A 14,897-nucleotide genomic window follows, 5' to 3' on the forward strand; every position below is an offset into this window, starting at 1 on the left:
CAGAGGCTGGAAGTAAGATGGGGTTGGATGTTTTAGCTGTTAGTGACATTCAGGTCAGGGGTGAGAAAGAAGAGGAAGTGGGAAAATACAAGGTCTACCTGTCAGAAGTCAAAGCAGGAATAGCACAATGGGGTGCAGGGCTTTACCGGTACATCAGGAAAGAAATGGAACCCAGCGTAGTTGCAATAAGGTATGTAAACGAACGACTGATGTGGATAGATTTGACAGTGTCTAGCAAGAAAATTAGGATTGTGTCAGTATATTCGCATTGTGAAGGGACAGATCAAGATAAGATGGATAGTTTTTATGACACACTCAGTGATGTAGTTGTTAGAGTAAAGGACAAGGACAGTGTTCTGCTCATGGGTGATTTTAACGCCAGGATTGGAAATCGAACAGAAGGGTATGAAAAGGTTATGGGTAAATTTGGAGAGGATATGGAGGCCAACAGGAATGGAAAACAACTCTTGGATTTCTGTGTCAGTATAGGCTTAGTAACCACAAACTCCTTTTTTAAACATAGGAACATTCACAGGTATACTTGGGAAGGCAGGGGAACCAGATCTGTCATTGACTATATAATAACAGATCAGGAATTCAGCAAGGCTGTGAGGGACACACGTGTATTCAGGGGATTCTTTGATGACACTGATCACTATTTAATCTGCAGTGAAATTGGGATTGTGAGGCCGAAAGTGCAGGAGGTCAGGTCCATATGTAGGAGGATAAGAGTGGAGAAACTTCAGGATAAGGAAATCAGGCACAAGTCCATAACAGTGATCTCAGAAAGGTACCAGTTAGTTGAATGTAGTCAGTTACAGTAATTGGAAAAGGAATGGACAAGGTACAGGGACACAGTACTAGAAGTGGCTAAAGAATGTCTTGGAACAGTAGTGTATAAAGGTAAGATGAAGCAAACAGCTTGGTGGAATGACACAGTCAAGGCAGCCTGTAAAAGGAAAAAGAAGGCGTATCAAAAATGGCTACAAACTATAACTCAGGTAGACATAGAAAGTTATGTTGAAGAAAGAAACAAAGCCAAACAGATAATTGCAGCATCCAAGAAGAAATCTTGGGAAGACTTTGGAAACAGGTTGGAGACTGGGTCAAGCTGCTGGAAAACCATTCTGGAGTGTAATTAGCAGTCTTCAAAATGGAGCTAAGAAGGAAATGTCAAGTATTTTGGACAGGTCAGGAAAACTGCTGGTGAATCCTGTTGATGCCTTGGGCAGATGGAGGGAATATTTTGAAGAGTTGCTCAATGTAGGTGAAAATATGATCAGTAATGTTTCAGATTTCGAGGTAGAATGGGATAGGAATGATGTAAATAGGATCACATTTGAGGAAGTGGAGAAAATGGTCAATAGATTGCAGTGCAATAAGGGTGGATGAAATTAAGTCAGAACTCATCAAATACAGTGGAATGTCAGGTCTTAAATGGCTACACAGGATAATTGAAATGGTGTGGGAGTCGGGACAGGTTCCATCAGACTGGACAAAAGCAGTAATCACACCAATCTTTAAACATGGAAACAGAAAAGATTGTAACAACTACAGAGGCATCTCTTTAATGAGCGTTGTGGGTAAAATCTTCTCAGATATTGTTTAAAGGAAAGTGCAAGTATTAATTGAGGACAAATTGGATGAAAATCAGTGTGGGTTTAGGCCTCTTAGAGGTTGTCAGGACCAGATCTTTAGCTTATGGCAAATAATGGAGAAGTGTTATGAGTGGAACAGGGAATTGTATCTATGCTTTATAGATCTAGAAAAGGCATATGACTGGGTTCCTAGGACGAAGTTATTGTCTGTTCTACGAGATTATGGAATAGGAGGAAAACTTTTGCAAGCAATTAAAGGTCTTTACATAGATAGTCGGGCAGCAGTTAGAGTTGACGGTAAATTGAGTTCATGGTTTAGAGTAGTTTCAGGGGTAAGACAAGGCTGCAACCTGTCTCCACTGTTGTTCATATTATTTATGGATCATATGTTAAAAACAATGGACTGGCTGGGTGAGATTAAGATATGTGAACACAAAATAAGCAGTCTTGCATATGCGGATTACAGTTGTGATGGCAGATTCGATTGAAAGTTTGCAAAGTAATATTTCAGAGCTAGATCAGAAATGTTAGAACTATGGTATGAAGATTAGTATCACCAAAACAAAAGTAATGTCAGTGGGAAAGAGATATAAACGGATTGAGTGCCAAATAGGAGGCACAAAGTTAGAACAGATGGACGGTTTCAAGTACTTAGGATGCATATTCTCACAGGATGGCAACATAGTGAAAGAACTGGAAGCGAGGTGTGGCAAAGCTAATGCAGTGAGTGCTCAGCTATGAACTACTCTCTTCTGCAAGAAGGAAGTCAGTACCAGGACTAAGTTATCTGTGCACCGTTCAATCTTTCGACCAACTTTGTTGTATGGGAGCGAAAGCTGGGTGGATTCAGGTTACCTTATCAACAAGGTTGAGGTTACCGATATGAAAGTAGCTAGGATGATTGCAGGTACTAGTAGATGGGAACAATGGCAGGAGGGTGTCCACAATGAGGAAATCAAAGAAAAACTGGGAACGAACACTACAGATGTGGCAGTCAGGGCGAACAGGCTTAGATGGTGGGGTCATGTTACACACATGGGGAGAAGCAAGGTTACCCAAGAGACTCATGGGTTCAGCAGTAGAGGGTAGGAGGAGTTGGGGTAGACGAAGGAGAAGGTACCTGGATTCGGTTAAGAATGACTTTGAAGTAATATGCTTAACATCAGAAGAGGCACCAATGTTAGCACTGAATAGGGGATCATGGAGGAATTTTATAAGGGAGACTATGCTCCAGACTGAATGCTGAAAGGCATAATCAGTCTTAAATGATGATGATGATGATTTCAGTTGTTCAGAGGGAATGAAATATCACAGCAGTATTTATAATTAGACAAGAGCAAGTTGAATTTTATATCAACAATAAGTACGAATTACAATGTACAGAATGGTTGAAAATTATGAACTATTTACGAATAAAGGGGGGGGGGGGGGGGGGGGGGAGACACCTCACTGATAGGCACAAGCATTGCATTGTTGATAGGTACATAAACAAAAGGTACTAAACTTGGGTATCTTTTGGAATGCACTGCCTTATTCTAGCTGTAGGAAAAACACACACACACAGATATGCACACACTTGTCTCTCTACAGATTGCTTAGTCAACTGCCACTTCTTTACTGGCCCACGGTCAGTGTACTGGAAAGATGTGGGGGTATGCGATGGGGTGGGGTGAGCAATGGAGAGAAGCAGGAGGCAGGTACAGGGTTGGGGGAAGTATTTAGTGGCTTGTGTGAGAGTGGGAATCCATCTGTGGACTAGCTAGGGGTGCAGGTAGAGGCGGCAGATGACAGACAGCCGGCAGATGGCAGATGGCTGGCACCCGATGTCATAGACTAGTGTGTGGGATAACAGCACATAGCTAGCTGATGTGAGGATACAAATTGGATAGGGGTGCTGGGGCATGTGATAGGTTTAGGATAGGAAGGTTACAGAAGTGAAGGATATGCTGTAAGGATAGCTCCCATCTGCACTACGCAGAAAAAAGGGTGCTGGTGGGGAGGATCCATATGGCAAGGGTTATGAAGCAGCCACTGATATCTCACATGTTGTGCTCACCTGCATGTTGTGCCACTGGATGCTCCGCCCCGTTTCTTGCAACAGTTTATCAGTTTCTCACCACCCGTGGTAGATGCATCTGCAGTGATGAGAATCCCCTAACCCATTATGCTGAAGGGCCTACAAAGGCCTTTGCGAACAGGCAATACCATCGAGCCTAATTGACAAACAGATTTCCTGTGCCATATACTCACAAACAGCTGATCCTCACATCTATCCTGAGAACCAATCACAAAGAAGTGCCCCTCTTGTCACCCAATACCTCCCAGACTGGAACAACTAAACCATGTCCTACATCAGGGCTTTGGTTATCTTTCATCTTGTCCTGAAATGAGGGACATCCTACCCTAAAGATACTTCCACCCCTTCCAAAGCAGTGTTCCACCTCCTACCCAACCTCCACAATGTCCTAGTCCATCCCCATGCTGCTCTAATCCCCAATCCCCTGTCATTCGTATCATACCCCTGTGGGAGACCCAGATGCAAGACCTGCCGTATCCACCCACCCAGCACCACTTACTTCACTCCTGTCACAGGCTCATCATACCCCATCAGAGGCCAGGCCACCTATGAAAGCAGCCATTTAATATACCAGCTCTGCTGCAACCTCTGCACAGCATTTTAAATTAGTAGGACAACCGATCAGCTGCCTACCAGAATGAATGGCCACAGCTAAACTGTTGCCAGAAACAAGGTGGAGCACCCAGTGGCACAGCATGCAGTGGAGCATAACATGGGAGAATTCAACATCTGCTTCACAATACGTGCCATCTAGATCCCCAGCTCCAGCTTTTCTGAGCTGTGCGGATGGGAGCTATCCTTACAGCACGATCTTGGCTCCCACAACCTTCCTGGCCTAAAACTAAGGTAACTTGCTGCCCCCTCTCCCCCCCTCCCCCACAATTCAATAGTATGTGCATGTGTGTGTGCACACATGCACTTGAGTGTATGCGCTTGTACACCATCACCTGCATCAGCACCCTGTCTATTGTGCCCCCACATCAAATAGCTGTGTGCTGTTATCTCACACCTTTACCACCCAGTACACTCATTGTTAACCAGGCATGTGCATATGAGTGATTGAGTGTGTGTTTGTGTGCGTCTTTTTTGGGCAGCTAAGAAAAGGAAATGCGTTCCGAAAACTAGCCATCTGCGTACCTTTTGTTTGTGTGCCTATTGACGATGCAGCATATCTGCCTTTTTGTTTGTCATCTCCTTTATTCATAAGTATGAATTGCATCTTCATCTGGGTTTCATAGATTCTGAGAGCACATTTGACTCAGTTTCAACAATATCTGTACCAACATCCCTTGAGAAAGACGACATTGATTCAACCTATGTTAGTGCACTGAATAATATATACATCAATGGTAGAGCTTTTAATAAAACTTCATCAGTAAATAAAACAGAAATCTGAAATGGAGACTCTCAGCGGTCATAAGGATGTTTTCAGATCCTCAGAATGAACAAAATAAAGAAAAAATATGTGTTGAAGGAGCATATCTAAATTACCTTCATGTTACTGATAGTACTGTGCTGTTTGCTTTGTCAACTGCAAGCTGAAGAGCTATGTTAAGCAATTCTGAAAGTAAGCTTGAACATCAGTGCAGCCAAATTGAAATAATGTAGAAACAACACATCAAGAAGAAAGTAGTTCAAATTAACAGTCAAACTACAGAACCATTTCATGAACATTTGTATTCAGATCAGTTCAAAACATTAACTGAATGGAAAGCAAAAGAAATAAACAGACATTCCAAAAATTAAGTTCCAATGCATCTGATACGAGAAGTTTGCACTCAGTTTGTATTATCAGTTTTGACTTATGGCAATGAGACATGGACTTTTAGTGTGGAAACCATTAAAAATCTGTGTGTTAATTGTGAGAAAGGGCAGATGCATGTCGAGAATTGCTAGGGGAGAGAGAGAGACAAACAAATGGTTCAGAGAATAGATTAGAGTGGAAACTGTAAATATGAAAATGAAATGGAGATGGTTGGGTAATGAACCTGGGTGAATGGCTGCTGGATGGACCAATGGAAGTGTTAGCTGGTTTCCACAAGGCAATAAAGACTAAGATGATGCCCTAACTGAAGGTGAGTACATGATGCTAGAAAATGTGTAGAAATGACAGGTGTATGTAAATGAAGACTGCAATGCATAGAAGTGACTAGAGGATGGCACCGTTGAGTATTGGATGTTAAATAAGTGAGAATGGTGATAATGATGTTGGATTGTAACTTGTTAAAAGTGTATTTTTCAAGACGTTTTCCTTATTCAATGAATTGTTTATGAAAATTGTCAATTATATCACAGTTTGACTGGATGTAGCTTCCTTTGCTTCCTGCACACATAATCAGTGAGGGCACATACCTGGTATTCATATATAATCAGATTTATAAAATTTATTGTAACTGTCATAAAACTCTTGAAAAGAACTGCAGTGTTTCTTAAATGAATATTAATACTGTGAATATAAATCAAACATATAACTTACTTTGTACAGGAACAGTTTGAAGAAACATTCCAACAACACCAATTATTGATGCCCAACCAATGGCTTGCCACATGAAGTATGTAACTATTATTGTTTCAATGGGAGTGATCCATATGAAATGCAAGACTAAAGACAGATTGTCAAATCTGTTTACATCATTGGACAGGAGATTTACCATCTGACCTGCTGCCGTCTGTCCAAGTGCAGTTTTGCTTAGACGCATTATCTAAAAATAATAAAATTAAACTACATGTTAATAGTATAATATTTTAAAGTTTATAAAATTGGAATTAATTTTGCATTAAAAAGTCTACTACAATTCATATGATCTGGGTAGAATTCTAGAAGAAGGCAGCTTTAGGTGGTGAAGCAATTGAATGCAAAAAATAGTTTCCAGTCATGCTTCATTAATTCTAGAAGCTATGCATTATATTAAGACCAACACTGTTATATGCTATTTGTGATCAGCTAGACTAAATTTAACATAATAAATTGTCTTACTACAAGTGGATAAAGTTGTATTTAGAGAGAAGGAAACAGATTTTTGAACTTAAATACCATGTGAGTGCTACTTTGAGCTCTTATTGTTATGAAGAACAAAACCTGCAGTATGGTCTAGCAGGAGACTCTGTTTTAGTACAAATACTATTTTTAATGATTTAGAGCTATTCAGCTCCGATCATAAGTACAATAAATCTACAGATGAGACCAATGTACTGGTCAACAGGAGGGCTGTCAGTGACATCAAGAAAGAAACTGAAAAATGTATCTTTGTAAAATGAAGAAATTTTCTGCAGGTGACTTAATCATAAATGTATAAAAAAAGGTACAAGCACTAATTAAGATCCAGAAGGACAACCAATTAGCACCAACTGTAGAAATATTTAGTACAATCCTTAAAAAATCCATGTTACAAAATTCCTTGTAATGTAGATTTAAGATGAAGACTTTGTAAGTTGTAAATTAAACTTCACCTGTTATTTCATCAACTCCCCCTGGATGCACATGAAAGTTGGTGACAAACGATATGTACTTTACCAAACAGAATCAGTGCATTGGTATAGTGAAATTCATTTGGCTGCAAAATCTGTTTTACAACTCAAAAGAGGATTATTAACAGCCATAGAAAGAGCCACTTTAAGATTTATCCAAACTATGACTTCTTCCATGGCCTTATTTGCATTTACAACATTCATGAGAAGAATGTTAGAAGTAAGCAACCAACTTGCACTTGCTGTGAATCATGGAATAAAATAGACCTCAAAGGGAAAAAAATCTTGTGTAATAAATTATCACAGAAGATAAGTGAAAAAAAGGAAAATTTAAAGTTGTTATCAAAAATTAAATCACCTGATACAAATATGTGTTTTCAGTGTATAGGACAATCTCACAATATAAAAATAATATTGTGATCTCCAGTAACTTAAGAAAACTTAAACATCATCAAACAAAATAAAAGTAACAAACATAAAATGCACATGAAAACATATTATAAAAATTAAATAAATGTGTGCTGTGTGGTATAACAGAGAAATTAACAGCTCTCATGCCAGTATTTTTGCCACCTAGCATGTGAGAAAGCATTACAATATACGTAATGGATGCAAAGTTGATGAATTTAATGAATGTTTGCACTTTTCATATTTCATTGCTAGTGTGTTCTATAGAAGTATGTTTTTTTTATGTTACATGACAAGATCAAGAGCACTGAAATACATCAATGGCAGCATCTCCATCACTGCTGTCAGAGATGACTTGCTGACCCCTACTGCAACTGCACCAACAGCCAGCGGTGAGAAGAAGATCTTGGCAGTGAGTGTTGTCCCCCTCTGAATCTCATTATAAAATTGGTACAATAATTGTATTTAAGTGGAAAGTGCATGACAAGCTGTAACTCCAAATGTATGTGTGGTGACACTGCAAAACAGTAGGATTCTGACTTCTATCAGTCAAGATCTACCATATATCATTAATTTTGCATTATACCACACTAATAATAGACTTACAAAGTAAAATTTATTTCCATTTCTCCGCCTACTCAATCAAGAATGGGGGCAACGATTTTAAGGCAGTTTCCCTGCAGAGTATTGCAGATTCTTCAACTTCAGAATGAAATATTTTTCAAGATATGAATTAATTGAAGATTAAAATCTGAGTCTGGGTTTATTAAAACTGAAGGAAGCTGCAGGAATAAACAGCATCTTTGACTTTCATCAGCAAAATTAGCAGTTTTATGGGAATACCAGAAAGCTATATCTCTCCAAATTAGTCTTTCTTGATGAATAAATCTGATAATTAAATGCAAAGTGGAGCTGACTGATTGTAATTCAAGATTTAGTTGCAGGTTACTCCCAGGTCAGATGAAATCCGAGCAAGGTCATGCAGATTAACTGAAAAAGTCACTATCTCTACATTACATACTTTACAGCCAGGGCTGTAACACCACAGATGCCGAAGTATAAAATTTATTAATTGAATGTTATATGAAATGTGTAATTGAAAATAGTATGATATGCAATAAATCTTGTGTAATTATATCCTCAGGTAACCATCTCATGCCACATCAACACATTAATCCACACCACATTTGTTATTACAAGATCTGGCATAATCTGTAATATCATTATGCACACACACACACACACACACACACACACACACACACACACACACACACACACACACACATTCGCACAAATGCAACTCACACACCTGACCACTGTCTCTAGCTGAGCTACGTAATTCAGAAGAAGGATTTTGGGCTGAAAGTTTATTTGTTTAGCAGTCTTTTTGTTGTGCCTGTCTGTGAATCCACATTTCCACTATTTTCTGAGTAGTAATCTATTCTTTTGATAATACTGTCGTTATTCTATGCTAGATTTTCCATTGTTTCATTAAGTTTACTTGTCATACAATACTGTAACTCTTGTCAGCAAACGATTTATGGAACACAAAGTATAACACACCCGGTACTTTCTCACTTACATTAAAGGCCTCTGTTTATTTCATACAGTTCACTATTAATGACTTTTGATATGGGGTTGTAATTTGTAAAAGAGGTGACTATGAATTTACAACCATAAAACTTTGAAAATAATTAAATCACTAAATATGTTTTACAGTCTACATCAAGGAGAAAATATTTTCTTGGCAACTAAGGAAGTGATTCTGAAGTATGTAATGCTGCAGTACCATACCAGTGAATAATATGTTTTAAACTGTGCAATAATTTTTGCCACACTAACTGTACAAACTTTTTCAACATTAGACAAATCTGTATATTAAAATGACATAAAAGTATTTCATGTTAATCTTCCTCTAGTTTCTTAATTTATTGACTAAAATATTTCAAACTACTGGAGTGGCTTAAATGTGAGAGGTAATCATACAGTTTTAATTATGATGTTGGTGCATAAGTTCATAGCATTTTTACTTTACATGGTGGTATTCCAGTTGTTATGGTTCTAATTATCAACTATCATTTTTTATTTGCAGTTCATTGTTGCTATTTTAGTTTACATACTGTTATTTTGTCATTTGGAGATTTGCAGTGTCATCGAGTAGCGAGAGAGGCACAAGAAGTACCGACCAGCACAGACAGAGTGCACAGCAGAGCAGCGTCACGAGGTGCCAGTGAAGGCGTCGCCTCCCGTAGTTCCGAGGCGCCATCACAACGCCTCTGCTGCGACATAGTGTCGCCAGAGGCCAGGAGGGCAGATCTGTTTAAGGTGGGATTCTGCACACTTCCAGGAAGTTCCTGTTGGAATAATGTTGTACTGCCTACTTGCCATGACAAAATCTGTGTCAACCATCAGGGAGTGAAGAGACTTCTGCGTCTTGTGAACTGTGCCCATGCACCAATGCTATCAGAACAGTGTGAAAAAGTGTCTATCAACTTGTGTTTTCTAGTGACTGTAGTGAAGCCACAGTAAGGCCATTCTGAAAGTGTATCAAGTCATCACTCAGTAATCCTGGTTTATTTAGTGTGTTATGAACCGCAAGCCCATGTGTGCAGTTTCATAGCTACAAAATGGTTCAAATGGCTCTGAGCACTATGGGACTTAACTTCTAAGGTCATCAGTCCCCTAGAACTTAGAACTACTTAAACCTAACTAACCTAAGGACATCACACACATCCATGCCCGAGGCAGGATTCGAACCTGCGACCGTAGCGGTCGTGCGGTTCCAGACTGTAGCGCCTAGAACCGCTTGGCCACCCCGGCCGGCTTTCATAGCTACAGCTGAGCCTGGCGAGCAAAGATAAGTTTTGTGATAATTAATAAAGTGCTACTTATTCAGAGTGTTCTAATTAACTGTATTATTACTAGCCACGTCAGTGCCAAGAAGTTGCACACAATAGAGACAGTGAGAGGATCAGTGGATGCTACCAAATGGAGTGCCAAGTGGAAAAATCAGAACGTTTCCAACATGCTCTTCTCTTTTAATTCAATAGAGGGGTGACAGAAGTGGAAGCAGCGAGAAGCATTTGCACTTCATATAGAGATAATGCCACTGGACAGAGCTTGTCAAATAACGGTTTTCTCATTTTAAGGAGGATCGTTTTGATGTTAAAAACTCTCCACACTCAGGAAGACCTGGAGGGTTTCATGAAGATTGTTTAAGAGCATTGATCCACAATGAACCATGTCAACATACTCGAGAATTGGCAAATGTAATGAACTGTGATCATTCCATCATTGTGTGACATTCACATGCAATGGGGAAGGTTCAAAAATTGGGTGTATGGGTACTCTATGTTCTAAGTCAGTGCACCAATCATTCTCATCATAGTGATGAGAAATGGCATCTTTATACTAGCATAAGGAAAGGAATGGTTGAGCCCAAGCAAAGCAGCAACTCCCTGTACAAAGACCTGTACGCATTCACAAGCGAAAATGTTATGCATCTGGTGGAACAGTGATGGTGTGGTGTACTATGAATTGATTCCCTGAGGTGCAACCATCACTACTAACATTTATTGCCATCAACTGAGATGTCTTGCAGATACAATCCAAGAACAATGGCCAGAAAGACAGCATGAACTGATGCCTGCCTGCATTCTGCTGGACTGATAAAAAACAGTATACAGGAACTGGGTGGGGATGTCATTCCACACTCACCTCTTTCACCTGATCATGCACTCTCAGATTTTCACCTTTTCTGCTCTCTATTGAATAACCTTCAAGAAACCTCCTTTCAGGATAAAAATTTGCTCCGAACATGGCTCGATGAGTTCTTGCCTCGAAACCGTATGATTTCTACAGTTGCAAAATCAGAAAGTTACCCTACGATTGACGGACTTGTAAACAGTGAAATAGAATATACAGTATTAGTGATGACAAAAGACTATTAAGTGTATCTGTGTGGAAGAGCGCTACAAACTTATGCACCAACCCAGTATAACACTGAAAAATAAAGTTTTGTAAATAATTTTTTGTTTGTTTGCTGATATATTTCTGCATTCTTGGTACACAATGAAATCCCTGTGCTGACGTATTGTCTTGAGCTGCCAGAGGAGATAAAACTTCATGGTACAGCCCATGTCCAGCTCTTCAGTGGGCTGCATCATCTTGTTTAGCAGCTTGATACAATACTTCAGTATGGGCATATCAGTGTGTATCAGAATTCTGGAGATGTATGTGTCAACAAATAAACAACAAAACTTCATTTTTTGACAGGATAATTAAAACTAGAAACCTACCCCACAAATGTATTTCCATTTATCAACCGTCTGAGACATTTTGTCTCGATTTGTTATTGCACATTGAGACTTACTGAAAATGTGAATAACGTAAAGTAACCAAATTTACTGTCAGTATATTGCAGTTCACTAATTGAAAAAATACCATGATTGGCAAAAATAAAGGTACATATTTTTGAATTCATTACTAAAATCAGTTAGTATTATCTCAGAAACTAATGAACTAGTCAGCTAATATTAAATAGTATTACCTTAAAAATTAATGAAATAGTAAGCTAATATTACACAAATGAGAAGCAGCAGCATTAAATTTCTATAGTAAGGAAAAAAAAAATGTACTGTGAATAGAGTATCAAAACACTTAAAAAGTTTCAAATGACATCTACAACATATTCTCTTAGGTTTGGCTTTTCAATGATTTTTAAATCAATTATAGAGCTTGGTAACATGGTTAAGAAGTTCTTCTTCACTTTATATCTGAAATTTTCCTATTTGCAAAGTTAACCTCTTACACAAACCAGTTTATCTAAATTATTGTGTTGTTTCCTTGATCAGTACATCTTTTAGACCAAGAATTGCATTTAAAAGAAAGAATGAAAAGAAACCCAAGGCCTGGGATGGAGGAAAAGTAACGATCACAAGCCTGCTTAAAAAAAAATAAGTTCCTTTTTTGTATATGTGTGCATGTTATGTTTTAGACAACAGTGGTGTTGGCTTTGCATATAAAGAATAAAGTAATTTGCAGATCATACTTTCAGTTACGTACATTGTGATTGTAAGTGTTTTTATATGTGTATGTAGATAAACACTAGAGAAAGAAACATACCTTTCTATAGATAAGGGAGCAACATGCAATTCTTGCCCTCATTCCAATACGTTGTGCCATCAAGTTAGTATGATGCATCAGTACAAGATTCAGAAATAGTGTAGCTATTAGACCTCCTGCATAATAGAATGCCTCGTCCCTTGTAATTGTTGATCCAGGAGTAAAATGCTTTAGCAGATAACCCAGGAGGACAGGTTTTGCTGTGCTGAGGACAATACCAAATAGTGCACACATTTTTAATTGTATTCTAATTTTAAATATTCTTCCAATACAAATGTGTCAACAGATCACTGTGACCGAAACATAGAAACAGTTTTAATGTTACCAGTGAAAGTAGTATGCAGAAACAACTTCTGCTTGGTTCAATGCCTTTCATGACTGATTCATTGGGAACAAAGGAGCAAAACTGTAAACAGTGCAGACTAGACTGGAAAGCAGTTAAAACTAAGTGCTCCTTTATTATAGTTAATAGAAATGTACACTGATGAGCCAAAACATTATGACCACTGCCCACCACAATGTTGGATGCCACCTGACGGTATTGCAGGAACACGATGTGACAACAAAAGTATGTAAATGGGCCAGACACGGTCGGGGGAACACCCTAGTGAAGATACGGGCTGCAAATGCGGAAATCCATTAAAATAAATGACTTTGACAAAAGGCAGATTATTATTAAGCAGAGCCTGTGAGTAAATATCTCAAAAATGACGAAGCTTGTCATATTTTCACATGCTACAGTAGAAATACATGGAAACTACCACTAGGCACTAAATGGTTGGATGTCCACGACTCGTCACAGAACACGGGGTTTGGAGGCTTGACTGCTCTGTAAAGGAAGATAGATGGTGGTCAGTGGCATCTGCGCCACCATCACACATTGCCGAGCATGTAGCTATGCAGCAGACCACCACAATGCATTCACATGTTGACCCAAAGACATCATCAGTTTCGATTGCAGAGGGCATGAAACTATCAATTTTTGGCTGTTGATCAATGGAAACATATCGGCTCTTCAGGTGAATCACATTTTTGCTACACTACGTTAACTGTCATCTCCAGTCATTAAGGTGAATGGCAGCTAGAAATGTGCAGTGCACCATCAGCACAAACTGGTGGGAGCAGTATTACACAATGGGAGACACTCTTCTGTGTTTGTGTGGGACCTGTGGGAGTAATCATTCCTGCATCCCTTCATGGTTCGAGGAGCATTGTAGTGAACTCACACTGATTTCTCAGTGACCAAATTTGCCTGATGTAAATCCTACGGGACCTATCTGGATCAGTATCGGACACTTTGTAAGCAAACCAGTGGCTCATTATTCATGTGAATTACCTGGCCTGTGTGTGGACATCTAATGCCATATGCCTCCACAAACTGACAAACTGTTGGATCCGTGACATGCAGAATCAGTGGTGTATTTCCTTCCAAAGATGGACAAACAAGCTATTAAGCATGTGGTCATAATGTTATGGCTCATCAGTGTCAGAGGCCAATCAAATAAAAAGTCAGCAGTGAAGTAGATGTCTTGCTAGAACAATACTGCTTGAAAGTCACACAAATTTCTCAAAGAGTTATAACAGTATAAAAGATACAAATAAATAATCTGAAGTTGTTTCGTGCAGTCTGATAGCAAAATACTATTTTTTCTTTTCCATAAATATCTGAAGAGTAGTTGTAAACAGGAACCTTACTGTTGATTTTGTGTCACGCTGTACTAATGATATAAACCTAGGTCCCCTTGTGTGGCCTCACTGTACATCTACAAACTGAATACATTTGTTCACAGCACCCTGATTTGTTTGCAGCAAATTAATTTCAACATACAACACTAACAATCCAAATCAATTTATGTTGGCTACCCATCGTTTGAACCTTCATGTTCAAATTCCACAGTGGATGAGTATGAAAATTTAAAACAAAGGAAAAGGAAAAGATCTGCTCAGTATTAATTTAGAATCTATGAAAAAAACTTACATGACAAGCCGGTGCAGAAATGTTACTATTCAATAGAAGATTTCGTGATGGATAATCTGAGAATACGAGCAGCAGAGAATAAACATTGAAGATCATAAATCATCCATCAATTATGTATCCAGCATGGAGTATTGTAATAATCATACTGTACTTTAAGAAAAACTGAAATCAATTTTTGTATTTTGACAAGTCTCTTTTGTATTAAGTCAATGATACTGTATTTTATGAGACATCAAACTTC

General features: G+C 38.7%; 1 protein-coding gene across 2 annotated transcripts in view; it reads right to left on the minus strand.

Moving 5' to 3' along the window:
• Positions 1-14,897, minus strand: part of LOC126163186 (ATP-binding cassette sub-family C member 4-like) — a 275,451-nt gene that overhangs the window by 128,817 nt on the left and 131,737 nt on the right. For both annotated transcript variants that reach the window (XM_049920137.1, XM_049920138.1), the window contains exons 4-5: positions 12,679-12,883; positions 6,152-6,377 (exon numbers count right to left, since the gene is read on the minus strand). In XM_049920137.1, coding sequence (XP_049776094.1) covers positions 6,152-6,377; positions 12,679-12,883 — 431 coding nt within the window. The remainder of the gene's footprint in view (positions 1-6,151; positions 6,378-12,678; positions 12,884-14,897) is intronic.

Source organism: Schistocerca cancellata, chromosome 2 (genome assembly GCF_023864275.1).
Source record: "Schistocerca cancellata isolate TAMUIC-IGC-003103 chromosome 2, iqSchCanc2.1, whole genome shotgun sequence".
Lineage (NCBI taxonomy): Eukaryota > Metazoa > Arthropoda > Insecta > Orthoptera > Acrididae > Schistocerca > Schistocerca cancellata.